A 12,679-nucleotide genomic window follows, 5' to 3' on the forward strand; every position below is an offset into this window, starting at 1 on the left:
AAAAGCAGGCTCACCATATCAGAACATGAGACAAGTGTAGAATAAACCATCTCATTTGATTTAAATTGGCCTTTCTAGCAATGCTTGGTTATAAGATAGAATGAGGGACTGAGGGTAGGAGGTGGAAGGGAGGGAGCCCCTGGCTGCTGGGAAAAGAACAGACTATTCTGTGGACAACTATGTGCCCCGTCCTTCCATTTCCTTCTTATTTTGTTTTGTAAACTATAGGAATGAGGTAGACACAAGAAAACAAAGGGTAGGAAACTTATATACAAGTGTATTACATTTGTTAAAACGTAAGAGACTCAGCACTTTGGGAGGCTGAGGCGGGCGGATCACGAGGTCAGGAGATCGAGACCATCCTGGCTAACACGGTGAAACCCCGTCTCTACTAAAAAATACAAAAAATTAGCTGGGCGTGGTGGCGGGCGCCTGTAGTCCCAGCTACTTGGGACGCTGAGGCAGGAGAATGGCGTGAACCCGGGAGGTGGAGCTTGCAGTGAGCCAAGATGGCGCCACTGCACGCCAACCTGGGTAACAGAGCGAGACTCCGTCTCAAAAAATAAAATAAAAAAAAACTTGAAGAGAAGAGAATGTGTACAATTTTGTTCCAGAAGAGAAAAATACTACAAATAAATATTGAACTCTAGTTAATGATACATGTACCAGGATACTTACTTAGGAGAAAATGTACTGTTGTCTGCAATTTACTTTGAAATGAATGAAAAAAAATCAAGATGGATTGATGGATAAACAGAAGGATAAAAGGATGACAACATGACGAAGCCAGTAGAGTTAAATATTAATGACAGAATCTAGGTGGTGAGAATACTGATTTCACTGTAAAATTCTTTCCAGTTTTCCATATGTTTGAAAATTTTTTAAATAAAATGTTGAAAACATTTTAAAAGGTATCCTTAATGCAAATAAAGCTTTGTAATTCCTTCTCTTCAGTAAGCCCTAGAGAGCATGCAGACTTTACACACTAGAGCAGAGCTTCTCAAACTTAATGTGCTTAACAACTGCCAGGGGATCTGGTTAAATTGTAGCATCTGATTTAATAGGTCTGGGCGGGGCCTGAGATTCTGCATGGCTCACAAGCTCCCAGGTAATGTTGTTGATCTACAGACTACACTTGGAATAGACTAGCAGGGCAGGGAGGAAGAAACGGCGAGGCAGAGGCTGCCAGCAAAGGCTTAGGTCACCCGGGAGACTTGAAACAAAGCCTCTATCTTATGTAAGCCCTACAGGGTTTAGACTTAAAGAAAGAGTTCAAGATGAGTTCAAAGACATGTCCTGCTTGGGCTTGAAGAATTATTAGGTTGGATGAATTAGTGGCTGACACAGTGAAAAATTATTTCAAAAAAACCATAACAAATGTAGGTATTTCTATATTTATATTTTAAATCTTCCTCCATATTACTTCATAGTTTGAGGCATATTATTATGATAACCAGAGTTAACTTCTTATATATAGTTAATTTTTAATAAAGAGCTCTATTTATTTTTAGAAAGGCTGATTTAAGCAGAAAGCGTGCTTTTCTATGTTTTGTGTTAAGAAGTCTACTCTGTTTTCACAGCATGGTGACACCTCTAACACCGTCACCCCACTTTGGTGGCTTCATTTTAACCTTCATTTTGCAATTTACATGCGATTTTATCACTCTCCTGCCAATTTTATTCTGCTAATGCTTTGTAGTTGATTAGTAAATTATTTCTTCCCACTTTTCATAGTTCCTAGCTATTCTAAATTTTTAAATTATATTTTCTAGTTTTATTTATATTACTCTTGCACACCATCACATTTATTCTTTTAACTTACTTTACCAAGTTACAGTTACCAAATAACCAGCAGAGCATCTAGAACTTCACTAGCCAACATGGTAGCCACTGGCCAAAAGTGGCTACTGAAAATTTAAATTACCTTAAATTAAATAAAATTAAAAATTTATTTTCTTTTTCAAACTAGCCATATTTCTTTTTTTTTAGTTTCAAGATGTTTCTTTTGAAAAACATGCTTGTTTATATGTATGCATCTTCATATCTAGCAGCTAATTGGTATTCTTTATTATCATATCTTGTATGTTAACAGTACTTAGTTGATACCAATTCTCTTTTGGACCTCATGCCCAATACTTTTTTTTTTTTTTAATTTCCAACTTTTATTTAAAGTTCTGGGGTACATGTGCAGGATGTGCAGGTTTGCTACATAGGCAAATGTGTGCCATGGTGGTTTGTTCCACCCATCACCTAGGTATTCAGCCCAGCATTCATTAGGTATTCTTCCTGATGCTCTCCCTCCCCTCATCCCCTCAACAGGCCCCAGTGTGTGTTGTTCCCCCCATGTGCCCATGTGTTTTCATTGTTTAGCTCCCACCTATAAGTGAGAACATGCGGTGTTTGGTTTTCTGTTGCTGTGTTAGTTTGCTGAGGATAACGAGCTAGCCGTATTTGAAGTGCTCAATAGCTATGTTTTGCTAAAGCCTAACTTATTGGAGAGTGCTAAAATAGAACATTTCCATCAATGCAAAAAGTTATATCGGGACAGCATGGTTCTAGAAGCAAAGAACAGCTTTTGCTAGTCACTCACAAAATCTATGTAAGAATAACAAATGTCAATCATGCTTATAAGCAATTCATATATTTATAGTTTATAGGAATATGATTATATGTGTGTAAATACACCTTACAATGGCCATTCACCAAATTTTTGAAAATAATATTGACTACACTGGCTGGTATATTTCTTCTCTTTCAGAGAATCAGATAACTGAACCAGATAACTACCAGTTCTTTTTGCTTTCTATGACTTTATGAAGTACAAGAACCATGTCTTATTGATGTGTGTATTCCTGGTACTGGACATTAGAAGGATCTCAGTAAACATTTGTGGAATAAGGCATTTTTATTTGCTTATTTACTAATGCTATCAAATTGTAACATATTTGGAGATGTGAAAAAGAATTTCCTCAAACTGAAATGTAGCCAGAGATTGGGATTTTTAAAAATTACCAATTTTAAAACAAAGGGATTTTCTAAGAAAAAAGTCTAATATTTTATCCGAAAACAAGCTTGTCTAAGAACATGGAACTCCTCCTAAAAGGCAAGAAGGGGTGAGGCTAGACTCAGCAAGAAGAAGACTGTCTTCAGAAATCAATGCTAATGTTTCCCACAATTAATTTGCCTTATTTAATTGCCTTAATATTTACTGACATCTAGAGGGACCATGCCACTTTCAGGAGCAACCATAAAAAAAAACCTATCCCTTTGAGGTTATGATTTTTCTTCACAGAGCAGAAGAAAGGACCAACTTGAGTCTGGAACAACTAACCAGATCCTAGCCTGAGGACAGCATGGCTATGGGGCCAAATGTGGGCCAGGCTGGGCAGGATGCTATGAAACACCAATTCCAATGACAGGAACATAGCATACACTGTCACCTCACAGTTGAGAATCTTCCCCAAAACACAATCTTGCATTTTCTTGGGAATGGAAAAGCAGTAATTGTTTATAAATGGAACGGACATTGGAAGATGCCTTAAACAAAATCCAGCTCAACTGTCCTCTTTAGAATTCAGAAAACTGAGTCCTATCAAGAGAAACTGACTTGTTCATAGTCACGCAGGCAAAAGTGGAATGTACATGTACACACACACACACGCATACACAAACACACACAGCCTAAATGTGATACTGTTTAGTGTGATCATATCACTAGGTTTAAGATCATAACTCATTGCAACTAGTTCTACAAAGAGAGAAGCAGTTTCTACAAAAGAATGCTTAGTATTATATTATTAAGTCCATGGTATATCTATTTGGTTGGGGTTGGTACTTTTCTCAAACTGTTGCTGGTTGGTCCTAAATTCCCCCCTTCTGTCATATAATTTAATTTAGAATTCCCTCCTAGGCTACAGAGTTGGTCGGTTCCCTTGGTCCAGTCTTCTAGGAACAGGAAATTCAATCCCAGACAAAGTGCTGAATGAGACTAAAAGAGAAAATGTACCCTGACTGACATCAGAGTTTCTCCAATTTGACCTGGATGTACCATGACGTAGCTTCATTCCTCAAGGTAAAAAGTGCTTATGTTTATTGAATGAATGAATGAATGAATGAATGAGCAAATAAATAAATGAATGCATGAATAAGCCATTGAATGATCTGACCTCATTTGTACTTTTAAGGGCTTTCACTTGGGAGCTGGGGAAAAACATTGGATTGCATATGAAATCACAATACTGGGATATTTTTTGCTTCTTCAATCATCATGGGCTGAAAAGAAAATGCTTTTCTGGTCTCAGGTTTGTTATGGTGCTAGGTTTAAAGGCCCTATGAGAAGCAAAGGCACTTACTTCCCATTAGTTTTGTCATGAAGGAAAGTGAGGCTGTTAGCTTCCATCTATCTACTTTATCCCTGTTGTCTTCAAACACTATAGAGTCTGGTCTGCCACATTCAGACCCCTCGATTTTCCTTGGTACCTCTGCCCCTCAGTTTTGGGGCTGTTCACTAGTTCCTGGTCATAGCATCAGAAGGTACCCAAAGACAACCAACTGGGGGGCACATCTGGGTATGTTTTCATCCCTTTGAAATTCAAATTCAGCTTGGTAAAATAGAAGAATTAAAACTGTGTATAATTAACATGAGTTTTCAAAGATGTGCATATGAATTTTAATTATTACCCTCAGTTCCCAGCCTTACAATTCCACATGTGGCAACATCTTACTAATATATACTTTAAGTGGAAGGAGGTCTCTTAGAAATAGTTAAGAAAAAATTAAAATTATGGCATGTGGCCAAGTATTACTAAGTATCCCTGTGGTATCCAAATGTCTGAAATATGTTCATTTAAATAGGAGGCTATTTTTGTCCTAATGATTTATATTCTATTTATTTACTTGGTAAATGTTCCTTTTCTCCCCTTACCTAACATGGGAGAAAAGAAAAAACAAAAACACCTATGTTACAGTTTACAATGATAAAAGCTTCATCTCTATTTTTCTATTACTATAATGATTACAAAGCAAGATTAATGAGATTTTCTTTTCTGTCATAAATTGATGTTAATGGCATGTTACCTTTGTAGAGATAATGCTGACACTTATTTCCATTTTCACCAAACCTTTTGAATAAGAAAAATCCACACGGGTATCTATTTACATCAAAGACTGACTGGAGTAAATTCATTCCCATAACCCACATTTTAAAACAATTAAACATAGTGGCCAGGTGCAGTGGCTCACACCTATAATCCCAGTACTTTGCGAGGCTGAGGCAGGAGGATCACTTGAGGTCAGGAGTTTGAGACCAGCCTGGCCAACATGGTAAAACCCCATCTCTACTGAAAACACAAAAATTAGCTGGGCGTGGTGGTGCACACCTGTCATCCCAGCTACTCAGGAGGCTGAGGCACAAGAATTGCTTGAACCCAGGAAGCAGAGGTTGCAGTGAGCCGAGATCACACCACTGCACTCCAGCCTGGGTGACAGATCAAGACTCTGCCTCAAAAAAAAAAAAAAAAAAAAGGTTTACCCTAAAGAATAATGCTTTCTGCTATCACAAATATCCAAGGAATTCAAAGGGAAAAGTTTGTGTAATGAGAGCACTTCTTCCTTCCCATTTGGGTTTCAAGATATAATTTGAACACTGGGGTTGGCTAGAAAGAATAGAAGTTACTAACTCTAAAGAAAGAGTTTTCTGGAGGGATGATCTACACTTTAGTCTGGTGTCCCTTGAGCTAACAATGAATCAAAGATCATAAATGTAGAATTCTAGAGCTGTTGAGCTGAAAGAGAGCTTGCAGTTTGCTTATCTAATAAACTTTACAGATGAAGCAACAACACAGAGGTGAAGTGACTCCTTAAAAGAAAAGTCACAAGAAGGACCTAAGTTTCCCAATTTCAAGTTGCTTCCACCTTCCTCCAGGTTGTCCTTGGAGGTTCCAATACCACATCTAGTAGGGAGGGCAATTACAACAATGTTATGTTGCTACATGCACAGCTATCCCACAAACAATGTTATGTTGCTACATGCATGGCTATCCTACAAACAGGTATATGTACTTTTTTTAAACAGGGATTCTTTTAGTATAGAAACACAGGGACTCTTTAAGGATAGGAGGAGTGAAAGAAATTTTACAAAATTCATAATAAGAATGATCCTACTGCTGAGGATAATTATCTCTGCAGTATCATCACCATATAAATTCATACACTTACTGCTGATTTGAATCTTATTCTCAGAGAATACGCATCGGCCGTCAAGTTTGAAAAACTTTTTCCAAAAAGAAAGACTTAAGGATATTTTTGGATCTTAAAGACAGTATAATTGTGGATAAGCATTTAAAGTAGTAATTCTCATCAGATACTTTATAGCTGGTACACTAGATGTGGCTATTGGTCATTAAAATGAATTTTTAATTTAGTAGCATCTTTTCTTCTCCTCCCTGATTCATTCATTCGACGAACATGTTTTGAGCAACTAGTACATGCATTTTTAGGACCATACACATGGGCAGAAGTGAAAGACACAGAGATAATTTCTGTGCACATATGTACAGTACAAAGAAAATGTGTGCTTGTGATAAAGTAGAGAGAAGAGGGGGAGAAGGACTAAGAAGAAGAAAGACACGAAGGAGGAGCTGGGCTTGAGACTAAGTGTGATTTGGATAGTGAAGTGGGATGGAGAGGTGATGTAGGAATGAAAGGACATTTGTGTAGATGGCATACATGAGTAAATGTAAGGGGAAAAATGGGTAATGAGGTAAAGGTGAGCTGGCCATACTGAATGGCATCCAGAGTCTATTTTGATGACAGGAGGATGAGGTAGAAGGACAGGAAGGCCGGGCCCAAATGTAAAAGACCCTGAATGTTGTACTCAGGGTTTGAGCTTGCTTGGGTAGGCAATAGATTTCTGAGCAAGGAATGACAAAATTCAGAGGGTGTGTGAGAGAGAGGAGGAACTAAAGACAGCAACAGTGATTAGGAAGTTATGGCAATAGTCTAGTTAATGAACTATTTCTAGAACTAGGATGGTGGCAGTGAGAATGGATAGGAAAGAATGTGATAGCTAAGTGATCTTTAAGTATGTCTGATTGACAGAGAAGTGGAATAATCTCCCTCCATTACTTAGAGCCACTCTAAGCTTAGTAAGTATTGCCCATTGTCATATGAGAACACAAAGTACTTAATAGGTATAATTTAACTCTCACCGTGGCTAAGGAAGGGGGTCTTTAGGCCTTGCTAACACTATATCCATCTCAAAAAAACATCTTTCCATCAGAAGAGAAAAAAAAGTGACAACTGTGTCCTAACCTATCCTCACTAGGAACTACCTACTGAGAAAACTGCTCACATCAGAGGAGAAAAAAGGTCAAATCAGAAAGTTATCACTTATAAAATTTCATACTGCATTCATGTGGAATAATTTATGCTTTGCCAATCCCTTTCCTACTTATTTTCTCATTTGCCCTAAGCCAGTCCTTGAAGTATAAAGGGTGGGAATTACTGGCCCCATTTTCTAGAAGAGAGAGTCAATATTTGCCCATGGGCACATGAGTTACTAGGACTAGTAGCTCCCAACTCCCTTTATAATACTCCTACCACCGCACCTTGCAATTCTATTGCTGTGTGGTCAGTTAAAGGCAAGTGGTCTGAACTTTACAGGGCTTAAAATAGATGCTGCTTGGATAAGATATGGGTGCTGTGAAAGCCCAGCCAGGGGAGAAGATAAAGGCTGCCCAGAAAATGTCCTCCACCGAATCAAACACAATCCAGAACCCAGCTGGGAATTCCACTGCAGCTTTGGGGTTAGGAACTGTTTATTTTTATTTCTTGGCTCAAAGCTTTCATTCCTGTCCTTGTCTCTTCTTGTCTCCCCTCCTCTCTCTCTCCTGCTGGCAGTCATTGTCCTGCTCTATACACACGTCTTAGCATCGAATACCACCATCAAAAAATACATCTCACTATAACAAGCTTAGCCTCCTGCAGGTGGCACAATTTAAAACTGATATCAAAAGAACATATCACGATCAGCCTTTGATTCATTTACCCTGCATATTAAAGACCCAGAAATAAAATAACCGCAGTTCACGGAAAAAAAAATTAATGCAAAGTGAGAGACTTTCAAGTGGCATTTTCAGGCCCAGTTTTTGTGGTGGGCTTATGTCATCAGACATAATTGTCTGCACATGTTTGGTTACACTATTTCAGAAATTATTCCCAGCCCACCAGATGATGTCAGAGGTGTCAGTGTTGACCCTCCCCACCTACCCCCAGAGTCTGACTGCTGCTCTCTCTCTTCTGTGCTGCCCAATTAGGAAAGAAAGATGCCAAATAACAGAAGTGTCAGCCCCATTTCCTGCCCAGTCATGTAGACTTCCTTCAGTTCCTTTTGAGTATGGCCAGGTTCTTGTCCCTACACTCTTATGCTTTCCTCATGTTCTTCTCTTCTGCTTATGCACAGAGCAAAGCTTTCTCTGGAGAAACTTATCTTATATCCCAAAAAGATTCATGAAATACATAAATGCATGTGTGTGTAAGCCTGCACTCAGACAAAAACCCAAACAACTTCATTTATTTGGAATTATTTTGGAGAATACACTTTCCCACAATGGCTTCTTGTATTTTTCCAAGCAGTCTTCCCAGTAAGTCGGCCATCAATGCAGTACTAATAGTTAACGTAGTTAGAACAAGCACAAGATGGGAAGAATCTCTCTGTCTTAAAAATCCTTCCAAGAAAGTAACATGATTGTCCAGAATATGTTTAACAGGGTTAACTCTGACTTCTCTCCTTCCATTCCAGAGAAGACTTGATAAATATTATATAAACTCAAGAGGAGATTCTGCCTGAAAAAGGTAGAAAATAAAGACTCCCTAATGTAAGTGGCCTTAAAAGTCACCAAGACAATCAAAATATGCTGCCTGACTTCCTTCTGCAACATCCTTACCAAGCAGCTAGCCAAGCCATGTTTGAATTTTCCAATGATGGGGAACTCTTAAGGGCGGCCAACCCCTTCTGTGGAGGACTCTTACTGTGAGAAAGGTCTGTCAGATGTTGAAGTGAAACCTGTTTCTCTGAATCCACTACTCAGTAGTCCTATCCTATCCGTTACATCATTCATGATGAATCTAATAGTGTTAGCATGCCTTACACGACTATGTACCCCCCAAGTTTTCTCTTTTATGAGGTAAGAATTCCTAATGTGTTCAACCATTCCTCAACTGATCTGAGAAATAACTGATATTCTCTTAATCCTCCCAACCCAGACAGAATCATGTATGACTTGACCAATGCAGAGTTGAAGAGGCCATCACCTCCTTCATTGCAGACATTATATCTCCATTAGTATAGATTACATTAATAAATCATGCCTAACTCTTCTTCCTTCGATCCCTCATTTACTTTAATCATAGCAACAGAAACAAACAATAAAAAACGATCACCACCCACCACTCAAACCTTTCTTCAACAGTTAAGAGCCAATAGTTCTACTCAAGCCTCCTGTGACCTCTAAAAGCCCAGAAATCATCCCTCATCTAAAAAATAGCCTCCTTTTCCAGGCTGCCCTCTTGTCCCAGCTTGCTGTCACCGCTGCTGAGAAAGCAGACAATTGATCTGAGAAATCAAGTTGGATTGCTGTCCCAAATCTACACTTGGTTCTCCTTGTGTCTGTCTGATCGATTTCACTCTGTGCGACATAGCTTGTCGCTATGAATTTTCATGCTAGTCAGGAGCCGCCAGCGCACCCAAGAACAAGTAGAAGATGGTCTGCACCCCTCCCCATCCCTTCCACATACCCAGCTTCTGTGTTAATTTTCTTTTTAATCGTCCATAGACAGATTGAAAAACAGTATTTTTTTTTTCAGACCACAGACGTGGATGCAATGGATTTTGGCTACTGGTTTCACCTCCCAGGTTCCCAGGTTCCCAGGCCCCAGCTTGTGGTCACATTTCCTAAAACTGTTGTACTAGGTGTCACCTGTTTAGCAGCTCCTCTAGCTGAACGCATGTGGCCGCAGGTGCCATGCAAACACTGATTGCATCTGACAGCCCTAGACGCCAGCTGCCTGCATGAAGCCTGCCCATTCGCCACTTTTTCTGTGGGTAGAATGCTGCCGATGGCATGACCGATACAGAAACAAGAAACTAGGTGACCGTAAAGCTAAGATAAGTCCTACTAAGTGGCATTCTGGGCCCTATGGCTTTGAAATAATTGGTAGTGAAAGAATAAAAACAAAGCAGGGGGTGGGTGGGTGGGGGGGCTAGTTTTCTTACACTGATGCCCTGCGGACTGTACATCTGACTGGCTGCGAGTCCATCACTGTATCCTCCTGTCTGGCTGATAACATGGCGAAGGGTATCCACCTAAAGAGATGAACAATAACAGAGAGAAAATTAGTCAGAGAGGTGTAGGAAAAGGGAAGCAAATCATCATCAGGCAGGCCACCACTTGGGCATGCCATATTAATGCAATCATTTTGGAGACAGTTGTCCTGGGAGAGTCCATTAGGAGGAGGCTAGCTTCCTCTGTATGCCAATCCATAAAGAGTTCTGAGTTCAGTAAGCAAGACAGTCAAATGGTAAAAGAAAACTGGGATCTCCACATTGAAACTAGTTCAACAAGTCTGCATGAGATGGTAAGGATCAGGATGATAGAGGGAGCTGGAGGTGAAAGCATGAAGGAATTTTCTCTTCTCCCCATTTTTCTTCCCTACAGGTCATCCTATACAGCTGTTCCTTTGCTGGGTATCCTATAAAAACAAAGGTTCTGTTTAGAGGAGGTTTGGGCAGCCATCTCACAGAAAGAGCAGTACTTGATTGAGACCTGGTATTTTTTGAGGACTTAAGTGATGGCCAGTTGCTTAGTCACTTGACCAAAGCCTGACCATATCACTTCAAACTTGTTTCCAGGCAATGTTTCTCGAGAAAGGGGTGAATCGCTGACCAGTTGGTCTGTTCTGGGCTTGTAATGCTTCTTGTTCCACGTGGAGGGTGGGAAACTAGACTGACGTGGCTCAGAACTTCCCTAATAATTCTGACCCACAGCATACTACTTTAACCTCTCACATCACGTTTCATGCTGAGATAGTAGGATGGCTTCTTCAAGTAACATGAAGGAAATCTGCTTACTATGGAACACTAAAATTTGATATCACATGGCTTGATTTTGCTTCCCAATGTGGACTTCTACTCATCACCAGAAACTCAAGTCCCTTGACCTCAAGGATGACTAAGAAATGAATTTAGTCAACCTGGCTGGGTGTTTTTAAAGCTTAAAATGAAAACATCAGATAGTAATATATTTGCTTGCTTGTTAATTGCCTCTTTATATGGTAAATATTGAGCAGGAGAAACCAACACATGAGAGGGAGACCTGGAAATTGAGGTAATATCCTGAACACCTCCTTCTTTTGCCTTTGGTGAATAAAGAATATGCTGGTTCCACCTGCCTGATGTGTCTCGGTCACCTTGCCCTGTGCTTACTATTCTTCTCCTGCCTTCCCGGTACAACTGAAAAGCCAGAGCCAAATGCATTCACAAAGTGTGGACGAGATTCCCCACGACAATTGTTGTCTTGATTTTGGTTCGGTCGTTGGTAAGGTTTTGGTTCTGATCTATTTTTCTCTCTCTCTCTGGACAGAAGCAGGAAGTCCAATACAAGTGAAGGCTCTTGGACTCTAAGGCATTCACCTGGCGACATATTGGCTGGGTCCCTACCTGTGATTGCACGTTGGCTCCAACCTGGGCCCCTTGGTAAGAATCCCCATTGAGTGACTGCACGCTCATGAACAAATCTCCAGAGTTTGACATGTTAAAAGAACTGGAAGAACCTGGAAAGGAAAGAGTGAGGCACCTGAATCACAGAAAGGAAAAGGCTCAAACCCCGCAACTAACAGCCAAGAGGAAGAATGACATGCAAAGCAACCCCCCCCAAATAAAAACTAAAATAAAAATAACACCAACAGAGTCTGGTTAGTAGCATGAAGAACAGAGCAAGCAATAAAGGATGCATATTGCTTATGTTATGTGAAGCCATACCTTACTGCAAGTTGTCAATAGAACTGCTTCCCCTTAGCAACCTCAAGCTGAGAAAGGGAACATTTATTCTTCCCAACTTAGTCTATTTGGATTGTAGTCTCTAGACCTAGGATCTCTCTTCTATGCCTCTAAAATTCTAGGGTTGGCCAGGGGACCACAAGATGGAGGCTATGGGCTGGTCAATGGTACTTCTGCCACTATAATAGAGCACATAAACTATTCAACTGGATTCTAAATATGTCATTGCTAAACCATCCCCTCCCCTATGAGGAGCAGCACCTGGGAGGGAGTGCATGAAGGCAATGTCACATACTAGGACTGGCTCTATGATATGGGTCTATTGACATCCTTAATTTCTAAAATGAAGGTGAAATTTATTGCAGGGTGGCAACAGCCCAAGGAACCTTGAGGACTGTAAGAAAATGTGGGAGTGATCTACCCTTCTCTGCCACCTGCGACTATGGAGAAAACAAAATAACGTGCCAGGAATTCTCAAGCATGCCTAAAATGTGAAACATTGCTGCTAATAATAATAACAGTAATAATCATAAGTGGGCCTCAAGAAGGGCCATTAGCCATCTGCTTTCACCTCCCAGAGATGGAGGCATCATCCAGCGAGTTAGCCTAAGGTCCATCCTGGCA

General features: G+C 40.1%; 1 protein-coding gene across 5 annotated transcripts in view; it reads right to left on the reverse strand.

Annotated features, from left to right (window-relative positions):
* Nucleotides 1-12,679, reverse strand: part of PBX1 (PBX homeobox 1) — a 294,207-nt gene that overhangs the window by 19,876 nt on the left and 261,652 nt on the right. For 4 of the 5 annotated variants that reach the window (XM_032161116.2, XM_058443228.1, XM_058443230.1 and 1 more), the window contains 2 exons: nucleotides 11,717-11,829; nucleotides 10,274-10,363 (listed from right to left, as the gene is read on the reverse strand). In XM_032161116.2, the coding sequence (XP_032017007.1) occupies nucleotides 10,274-10,363; nucleotides 11,717-11,829 (203 nt within the window). The remainder of the gene's footprint in view (nucleotides 1-10,273; nucleotides 10,364-11,716; nucleotides 11,830-12,679) is intronic. The other variant, XM_032161117.2, reaches the window with a different exon arrangement.

This window comes from Hylobates moloch, unplaced genomic scaffold (genome assembly GCF_009828535.3).
Source record: "Hylobates moloch isolate HMO894 unplaced genomic scaffold, HMol_V3 SCAFFOLD_8, whole genome shotgun sequence".
Taxonomy (NCBI): Eukaryota; Metazoa; Chordata; class Mammalia; order Primates; family Hylobatidae; genus Hylobates; species Hylobates moloch.